This window comes from Chrysemys picta, chromosome 18 (assembly GCF_011386835.1).
Source record: "Chrysemys picta bellii isolate R12L10 chromosome 18, ASM1138683v2, whole genome shotgun sequence".
Lineage (NCBI taxonomy): Eukaryota > Metazoa > Chordata > Testudines > Emydidae > Chrysemys > Chrysemys picta.
In genome coordinates, this window is record NC_088808.1 from 5,439,670 (window position 1) to 5,449,381 (window position 9,712).

Below are 9,712 nucleotides of genomic sequence, written 5' to 3' on the forward strand. Positions count from 1 at the left end.
TGGGCCCAGCGTCCTGACCGATACTTAATAGCAATCGTTGTGTAAGGCGCAGCGGTGATGGGTGCTCTAGAGCCAGGCTGGATGGGTGGGAGCCACTCGTGAGAAGAGTTTTAGGGCAGGGAGGTGCCGCATGCTTGGCTAGACCGTCACTTGTGACGGCCAATTAATAGATCCTAGGAGACAGTGTCAGAAGGAGCCTTTCTATCTGCGATTACTTATCGGGGACACGTAGGAACCCCCGGCATGGGCGAGAGCCCCGTTATGGCAGGCGCTGTACAAACAGTCCCTGTTCCAGTGAGCTTACCAGATACGTAAAGATTCAGCGTAACCACCTGAAAGCAGGAAGACTCATAAGAACATTGGCACTGCTAGACTGGATTCACGCAGTGTCCTGTCTTTGATAGTGGCCAGCACCAGATACTTCAGGGGAAGGAGCAAGAGAAACCATGTAGTAGGCACATGTGGAATAATGTGTCCCTCCTGTTCCCCAGCACTCGGAGAGATGAGCTTACGCTCTAAAGCATGAGATTTAATATTCCTTCCAACCCACGTTAGCGTGAGCAATGAGAATTCTGGAGGTTCTTGTTATCCGTATAAACCTCCAATCCCTACGTTCTTGGCCTCCTCACAGCCTGTGACTGAGAGTTCCACAAGCTAATTCCACATTCAGGAAACAGTTTCCTTTGATCAGTTCTGAATTTCCTGCTCTGTTTCGTTGAACGTCCCTTGTTCTTGTGCTGTGGGACAGGCAGAACAGAAGCTACTGATCAGCCTTCTCTACACTATTCATTACACCTCCGTGGCCCTGAGCCATGCTTGGCCTCTCTGCTCCGCTCCTGGAGAACAGGCAGGCCACTGAAAGGTACAAGGCTGCTTCTCCCCAGACCTCTGAGTGGGAAGATTGTGTTTCAGTGCTTCCTGCCTGGTCAGAACCAGCGAGCGGATAGATGCTCAGATGGTTTTTAGCTCAGTGTGCGTGTAGGTACCTGTCCTGGTGGGTGAACCCAAACCCGTAGGTTTGTTCTGGAATTGCAGGTAGGAATTTTCATTGCTGCAGCGCCAAGCCATGGTAGTTTGGTTTTGAGGGGGGAATGGTTGAAAAGGGAATTTGAGAAAGCTAAGAAGGTGGATAGGTTTCATTTGGGGCCTGTCCCTTTAAATCATTCCTGCTTAACCACTGCCTTGTCCCCTCTGTAGGCTGCAGAAGGAAATCAGACTAGCTCAGAAAACCGACTACCCATCTCAGAAGCTACCCGGCCCCCTGCCATACGACAAAGTCTCGGTAAGCTGCTCCAGACCTTCTCTCAGACCCGTTGGCAGCATGGTCCATTTTTAACACTTTGTGAGCAAACCCTGCATGAATTCTGGAGAGGCTAGTGAAACACAAAGGGGGAGGGGCGGTGCCGTAGAGAAGACCTCTCTAGTCCTGTTAAAACCGGTCTCTCAGCCTGGCCTCTGGGCTCCGGTCTGTGGGCGATGGAAAGCTAGCCGCTCTCTGGAGACCTGTGTTCACAGCTCCTGTTTTCCTTTTAAAGCCTGGGGATCAGACGCTGGCTCAGAGCGCCCAGATGTATCACTACCAACACCAGAAACAGCAGATGCTCTCCATGGAAAAGTAAGTGACTCCTTCCAGCTCTCGGAGAAAGCAGCAACGGCCTTGCCAGCCGCCGACGGTTAACAAGGGTCACCCAGGTCTAGAGCCGGGATCGGGAGCTCTCTGGAGACGTTCCCGGTGCAGTTCAGGAGATGCCCGGGCGGGGAGAGAGGGTGCTGAAGGATGGTGCTGGGAATCCCCATTTGCTTCAACCTTGCTGGAGAGTCTGCTTTGCTAGACAGTGCTGGGTTTGCGCTGTTGCAGCTGGAGAGGAAATTGCCCCCGTGGATTTCACCTCCATCTCTGTGCCTCTCTCTTTTCAGGCATAAAGAGGAGCCCAAACTGCCTGACTCGGCATCCTCCGACGAGGAGAACGAAGACGGTGATTTCACGGTGTACGAGTGCCCAGGGCTGGCTCCTGTAAGTTGGCAGTGTGTGCGCTTCCTCCACCCCTTTCCGTGGGGGGCCTCTCAATGCTCCCTTGCGGCCATCGTGCCTCAGAGCCTCCGAGCTACCTCGGGAGCCACTCGAGCTGGCGCTGCCTGGCCCTGCCGGGCCTCCGGCACTGGGCAGACGGGGAGGAGGAACAGGATCCCTGCTCTCAGGCAGTTCCGAAACCCTCTCCCTTACAAAGAACAGTCAACTCGTTCTTTGTAACAAGACCTTTTTAAAATGGCCCTCGTGCAAAATCTCCTCCTTGAGATTCCCATCCTACCCCTCCCCCCCTGACGTCCCCTCACACAGGAAGGGATTCAACCTAAGCTGAAGGTGGCCCCCCAAGAAGCTCCCAATGATCTTGTTCAGGACCCAGACCCTTCTGCTTAGTAGAGCTGGCTGGCTGCTTCCACGAAACCCAACCGTGTCGCGGGCGCGTATCGGTTTAGTCGAAACCTTCAGTGGGAAATGAGCAAAAAGCTTTACTAAGGTCGAAACGTTCCATTCCAACTTGGATACGAATGATCTAGGAACGATACATATTTGCTGACTATTTATAATCAATCTCAAACGATCAAGTCAAAACTGAGGGCTCGTCTACACGGGAAACGCTGCATCGTAGACGCGCGCTGCAGGGACCCGGAGGGGTTCTCCCATCAGGAAGTTAATCCAGGGTTAACTACCCTAGGAGGTGGCTGCTAGGTTGGTGGAAGAATTCTTCACCAGGGGTTAGGTTGGCTTAACTGTCACTCAGGAGTGTGATGGGGAAGAATTCTTCTACCGCCTCTCAGGAAAGTGAATTAACTACAGCAGCCAAGTCAATGGGACCTAGCTGCGTCTCCGCTAGGGGTTGGGACAGCAGAGCTGCGGCCGTGGATTTTGAGTTTTCACACCCTGGAGCACCGTAGCTACGTTGACCTGTTTTTAAGTGTAGACCAGGCCTCAGCCTGTGGGCAGAGACCCAGTAAGTGGCTGTGCCTGGTCACGGCTTGTTCTGAATCTCTCCCCCACTGAGTGCAGGAATGGAGTGGGGCGCTTCCCATCTGTCAGCTGACCAGGCAAGGGGCCGACTGGGTGATATTGATTAGATCAAGCAAGGAAGCCAGGTTTGCTCCCTCCCAGGAGATACTGACCAGTGTAACCCCCCAGATGGGGTTCTCTGGCTGATGTGCTTTTAGGGAGCCTCAGATTCTTCTCCTGGGCTTGGCGACAGTGGCCCCCCTCGCCAATGGTGGCGCCGACCCGCCTTGTTCCAAGCTATGGTGCAAATAGCCCAATGACTCAGAAAGGGAGCTTTAGTGCAGCCTTTCACATGGTAATCACTGTCCCTGCGACCATCAGGGCCTAGATTAAGGGTCATCATTACATCTTTACAGCCCATTAAAGGGCGTACACTGGCAGTCTGGGGAATAAACAGCTGGTTCCTGTCAGATTTTTCAGCTCCTCGTCCCTGCAGAGCTGCAAACGCTGGCTCATGGGCTGGCCTACAGCGGCGTCCCCCAAAGGGGACCGTAGTTGGGCCTCAGTGGGGCTGTTTCCTCTCCCCCCCCCCCTTCCCCGCTGAGAGGCATCGCCTTCAGATTTGTCCATCTGAGAGATTCCCAGCTGTGTGCTCTCTCTCTCACCCCTCCTCCCCCACCAGTCATCTTATTTGGCAGCTCCATCCCCAGCTGGTCACTTACGTCTCCTGGGTCACTTGGTCCAAAAGTCCTGTGATCAGCACAGCCCAGGCAGGTCAGACTGTCCCCTCAGCAGAGGTCAAGGGTACCGGAGCCTATACCATCTACACCTCCTCCCGCCCCTCCTCACAAAGCCAAGGTGGGACCCAGCCTCAGGGAAGTTCCCTAATCTGGTCCTACAATGCCACACTTCAGAATGGAAATGTGACGTCTCTTGGAGCGGCCGCATGGGCCAGCGGATAGAGCACAGGATGGGAACACCCGGGTCCCCATCTCAGCTATGTCACTTCCCTCATCGACACTGCAAAAAACCCAAGCCCGCAGCAGCGAGTCGCAAAGCCCAGGGTGCAGGCTCTGGGGCTCAGGTTATGTCTACACTACAGCGGCACAGGTCCGGTGCTGCAGCTGTGCCGCTGTGGCACCTCGGTGTAGATGCTTCCTACATGGCTGGAAAGGGGGTTCCGTTCTGGAGATAATCCGCCTCTCCAAGAGGCAGCAGCCAGGGCAATGGAAGAAATCTTCCGTCAACCTAATGGCGTCTATGCCAGAGGTTAGGTTGACCTAACTACGAAATTGAGGGTTCTCTGGGTCTCTCGGTGTAGACCAGGCCTCAGGCCAGTCTACACTGCAGACTTCTGCTGGCATAGCGACGCCTGTGAGGGGTGTGAGGAGCTGTGATCCCAGATCAGTGCCCCTGTGTGAGCAGAAGTCCCTCGTGTAGACGCAGCAGCGATGGCAAAAGGACACGTTGACTGGTGTAGTTTGTTTCGCTCCTGAGGGGTGGCTCTATTTTACTGGGACAAAGCACAGCGTTACCAGTCAAGCTGGGTCAATGCTAGGAGGGCTTTGGTCACATAATATATCTAGGGTTACCATATGTGCCTCTATACTAGGGTTACCATATGTCTGGATTTTCCCGGACATGTCCGGCTTTTTGGTCCTCAAATCCCCGTCTGGGGGGAATTGCCAAAAAGCCGGACATGTCCGGGAAAATACTCCCAGCTTTGTTTTGCCGGCATCCCTGCCCCAGTCCCCTGCTTACCGTAGAGCGGCTCCGGCAGGCTGCGAGCGGCAGGCGGATTCCCCCGCGGCGGCTGCTGCTCCCCCCAGACATCTCAGCTTTGTGTAGCTGAAGAGCCGAGCTGCCCGAGCGCTACCGGCTTCACGGTTTGCCGGGCAACCCCAGACCTCCAGACCCTGCATCCCCGGCCGGGCGCTTCTCCTCCCAGGCTCCGGCTGCACTGGGGAAGCGCCCGGCCAGGGGCGCAGGGTCTGGAGGTCTGGGGGCTCCCCGGCAAACTGTGAAGCCGGTAGCGCTCGGGCAGCTGTTTCGTGTGGCTGGGAGGGAGGAGGGGGAATGTGGGGTGCTCAGGGGAGGGGGCAGGGACTTTGGGGAAGGGGCGGGGCCAGGGACCCGTGAAGTGTCCTCTTTCTTTAATGTTTAAATATGGTAACCCTAGTATAGAGGCACAGCGATCCCGGTAAAGCGCTGCTAGTGGGGAGACAGGCATGGCCTGTACTTCCATTTTAGGTTGACGTCGCTACGGTGCTCAGGGTTGTGACATCCCGGAGCATTGCGGCTATGTGGCCTAGCCCCTGGTGTAAATGGAGCTTGGTCAAGGGAAGAATGTTTGCAGTTGGCTGCATCTACGCTACCGGGCAGGACCGTCTCTCACTGCTTGTCTGTGCAGCGCCCGGCACAACAGGGCCCTGATCTTGGCCGGAGCCTCTAGGCCAGGGGTGGGCAAACATTTTGGGCCGAGGGCAACATCTGGGTGGGGAAATTGTATGCAGGGCCGGGGCAGAGGGTTGAGGTGCGGGAGGGAGTGCGGATTGTATGAGGGGCTCAGGGAAGGGGGTTGGGGGTGCAGGAGGGGTGTGAGATGCGGGCAGGGGGTTGAGGTGCACGGGGTGCAGCAGGGAGCTCAGGGCAGGGGGTTGAGGTGTACGGGGTGCAGCGGAGGCTCAGGGCAGGGGGTTGGGGTACAGAAGGGGTGCGGCGTGCAGGAGGGGGATCAGGGCAGGGGGTTGAGGTGCACGGGGTGCAGCAGGGAGCTCAGGGCAGGGGGTTGAGGTGTACGGGGTGCAGCGGAGGCTCAGGGCAGGGGGTTGGGGTACAGAAGGGGTGCGGCGTGCAGGAGGGGGATCAGGGCAGGGGGTTGAGGTGCACGGGGTGCAGCAGGGAGCTCAGGGCAGGGGGTTGAGGTGTACGGGGTGCAGCGGAGGCTCAGGGCATGGGGTTGGGGTACAGAAGGGGTGCGGCGTGCAGGAGGGGGATCAGGGCAGGGGGTTGAGGTGCACGGGGTGCAGCAGGGAGCTCAGGGCAGGGGGTTGAGGTGTACGGGGTGCAGCGGAGGCTCAGGGCAGGGGGTTGGGGTACAGAAGGGGTGCGGCGTGCAGGAGGGGGCTCAGGGCAGGGGGTTGGGGTACAGGAGGGGTGCGGGATCTACCAATGGGCTCAGGACAGGGAGTTGGGGTGCAGGAGGGGTGTGAGATGCAGGCAGGGGGCTTAAGGCAGGGAGTTGGGGGGTGGGGTGCAGGAGGGGTGTGAGATGCAGGCAGGGGGCTTAAGGCAGGGAGTTGGGGGGTGGGGTGCAGGAGGGGTTCGGGCTCCAGCCCGACGCTGCTTATGTCAAGCGGCTCGAGGGTGGCAGCAGCGCACACCGGGGCCAGGGCAGGCTCCCTGCACACCTGCCCTGGCCCCGGCTCCACGCCTGATTCGGCCTGCGGGCCATCGTTTGCCCGCCCCTGCTCTAGGCCCTTCTGCGATACAATTGCTAATGAAAGTGGCACAGCTGCGCTGCCTGGGGAGGATGGGGTGGGAGGGCTCTCAGAGCGAGGGGGGCTGACATAAGATTCTGTGACCTCTAACCTGCTGGTTATATAATCTTCTTTCCCTGCCAACCGCTGCAGACTGGAGAAATGGAAGTGAAGAACCCCCTCTTTGATGACTCGACCTTACCCCCTCCGGGCCCCAAGTCACACCAGTAACCTCTCTCCCGCCCGAGCTCGCTACGGACCGGTATGCAGAATGCCAAAAACCGCCAGCACCTCGACTCCTCCCGAGGGACTCCGGACGAGGCTGCCACTCAGTGCGCGGATTCCCAGAATCCACCGCCAGACTGTTAGACCCCGCTCAGTACACACCTGCCGACAGCTTTGGGGGGTCGCTCCTGGTTCCAGCTTCTCCTTGTTCTTTCTGTTGTGATCTCGCTTGTTCCCTGCCCTGTGTTCCCTGTATTCTTTCAGCTGCTGGGAGCTCTGGTTCCTCTGGAGATGGGAGGGGGCAGCTGGCTGGCTGAGCGCTAGCGCAAGGGCTGGCAGTTTTGGGTTTGTTTTGTTTGTTACTTTGGGGGTCGGGGGATACTAGTGGTACAGCAGGTGCACAGGGGTCCTGGGAAGGGACCTCTAGAGGGGATCAAGGAGTGAACAGCAAAGCAAGGGCCTTGCCTTCACTCCCCGGCACTCTGGCAAACATCCCACCTGACCTTTGCAAACACCAGTGCTGCTAGCGGGAGCAGAAGTGACGCACAGTGGCCCACGCTGGCAGCCCACTGGAGCCCAGGGTGCACGAGTGCTTGCAGCCGAACTGGTGGGAAACTTTCCAAGAAAAGTCTAGTGTAGACCTGGCGAAAAGAGCCACGGTCCTTCCTCGTGGCTGGATCCTACTGCGCCCCTCCACCAGAAATCCTCTCCAGCCAAGAGACTAGAGAGCCCTTGGTGCCCAGGTTACGTCGTCCTGCCAAAAGTAGGAGCAAAAGGAGCCGTGGGTGGGAACTTAGTGGAATGGGAACCAGCTCTCCCCGTAGCACATTGTCCTCGAGCTGTGGAGTCAGCCCAGTCCATGGCTTGGCCCATCCCAGTGAGCAAACGGGGGGATACCCCACCCCAAATCACGCTGGATATCTGGCTTCCCATATGGGTGACTCTAGACTCGGTGCCTTTGTCTCGCTGTCCCTGGGAGTTGGGGTCTGATACAGTAAGTTTGCCCTATCACCGAATTCTGCTGTGATGCAGGTTTTATAATTCCATGTTTGTAGCATTTTCCAACGAGTAACTTGGCCAGGGCGCACACACCTTTCTGGCCATCTTCTCTCTTTCGTTGTATAAAACAGTTTGTCCAATAAACCAGCTATGCAGGTTTCTGATGGTGGATTTCTCAGCCTGCCAGACTCTTTGATTTGCTCATTAAAATAAGCCTCTGGCCTCTCTGGTTGCTGTGGAACAGAAAGCTATGGCGTGTGTGCACTGCCCAACTGCTGCCAGACACCAGTGCTGTGGGTTAGTGGCTGGAAATGCTCTCTGATGGGCCAGTGCTCTCCTCCGGCCTACCTGCCCTGGGAGCAAAAGGAAAAACAAACATCTTTGCATGGTCCCTAGGGAAAGAGTGAATTCCATAGTGCCAAACCCCAGCAGCGAGAAGCCCCGCACTGCCCTTTCTAATGCCACCACAGTGGAACGAGACGGCCTCGTCTCTCTAATGGGAAAAGTAGTGAAAGTTCACGTGTTCAGAAATGTCAAAGGTGTAACTTTTAAACTGTTCCCAGCCCCTGTGCAGTCTGCAGGAGGCATATTGCTTTTCTGGAGGTTTTCCTTCCCACCGTGAGCCCTTTTTGCTGAACAAGCATTTGCCAGTGCACCTGTGCAAACCAGGAGCCCAAGGATTACACCCCGTTTGCCCAAAAGGGGCACGTTTCCTCTTCCCTTCAAGTCTTAATGCCAAGGCCTGGGCTGGGCTATGGAGCAGAGTATGCTGGAATACCTCCATGCTAGCCTTGGGCCCCACTGTAACACTGCCCGGGCCACGGCTCCTCTCTTGACTCACCCGAGTCGCTGCTGCTTGTGAGTGTGACTAACAGGCCGATCACCGTGCATGAGAAGCGGGGCCCTTTAAAGCTCCGCCCATTTTGGAGGGTGCAGGAGGGGTGCAATGCATTCCCACCCCCTGTGGCTAACCCCTCCCCTCACGGCTTTCTTGTGTGGCTCTAGAGGCCCCCACGGACACCCCAGGCTGAACACACCCAGTGCATACAGGATCTGGCCCAACGTTGAATCTCAGGTTGTTTCACTCACGCGGCTCCACATCCCAATCCCACGCGTGGAACGTTGAGTTCACTGTGCAGCTCCCTGCCTTCACCCCTCCCGTCGGTCCCTCAGTGAACTGGACGGAGAGGGGCCGGAACCTCTGCATGTGTATGAGGCCCAGGCACACAGCCCCGCAGGGTCGTCACTAGTGAATCGGCCTGCACCAGGGTGCCCCTGGAAATACACTGTGCATGGCAGAGCCCCCAGTGGCACTGTGCGTGTGAACAGCTGCGTGACGATGGCACGGCCGTGCGTAGACTAAAGCCTCGATCACACGATTTTATGGCTACGTTGTCACTTTACAATCCCTTATCCTTTACCGTACGTCGTGTGTTCATGTCGATTCCTGACCCAAAACCGTAATTGTTGTATGGACTGTATTATTTTAAAAAGAAAGTTTTATTAAATGACCATATTTCAAACCAATGGCCCGTGTGAGGTGTGTGGGAGGGGAGCTCTGGGGCTGCATCTTGGTTTTAGTTTAACGAAATCGATTCACCCACCCCCTCCCCCTCCCCCAGTCCTGTTGGTTTGGGGGTGCTGCTGCCTGCCGAACTCATGCGGCTCATGCTTTGTGAAGCATCTCACTAAAGGGCCTTTCCCGATAGCCCTTCAGCTGATACTGGCTCCAGGGGAAGGAAAACCGGCCAAAGTGACCGAAGTTTCCCTTCCATTCTTCCTGCACGTGCAAGATGATTGTGCAGAGTCTTGCACGCTATTTTGGACACAGTGTAACTGATCAATGTTTTTTTTCTCCGAAATTGGGCCTAAAGAATTGCCAGTTCTGTCGACTGTAAACACACCCTCTGTCTGCAGTGAGCAGTGTGCGTCACCCTGACAGTCCCCATCCTACCGGATCCCTACCTGCCCCACCAGGAAGCAGGCACACGCTGCAGGGTCGTTCTTGCCGTGTTTGGGG

The 9,712-nt window shown here is 56.7% G+C and overlaps 1 protein-coding gene across 2 annotated transcripts in view; it reads left to right on the forward strand.

Annotated features, from left to right (window-relative positions):
• NPDC1 (neural proliferation, differentiation and control 1) overlaps nt 1-9,215 on the forward strand; it is a 110,962-nt gene extending 101,747 nt beyond the window's left edge. For both annotated transcript variants that reach the window (XM_065572700.1, XM_065572701.1), the window contains 4 exons: nt 1,198-1,282; nt 1,536-1,615; nt 1,918-2,014; nt 6,622-9,215. In XM_065572700.1, coding sequence (XP_065428772.1) covers nt 1,198-1,282; nt 1,536-1,615; nt 1,918-2,014; nt 6,622-6,699 — 340 coding nt within the window. In that variant the 3' untranslated portion in view covers nt 6,700-9,215. The remainder of the gene's footprint in view (nt 1-1,197; nt 1,283-1,535; nt 1,616-1,917; nt 2,015-6,621) is intronic.
• The last annotated feature ends 497 nt before the right edge of the window (nt 9,216-9,712 follow it).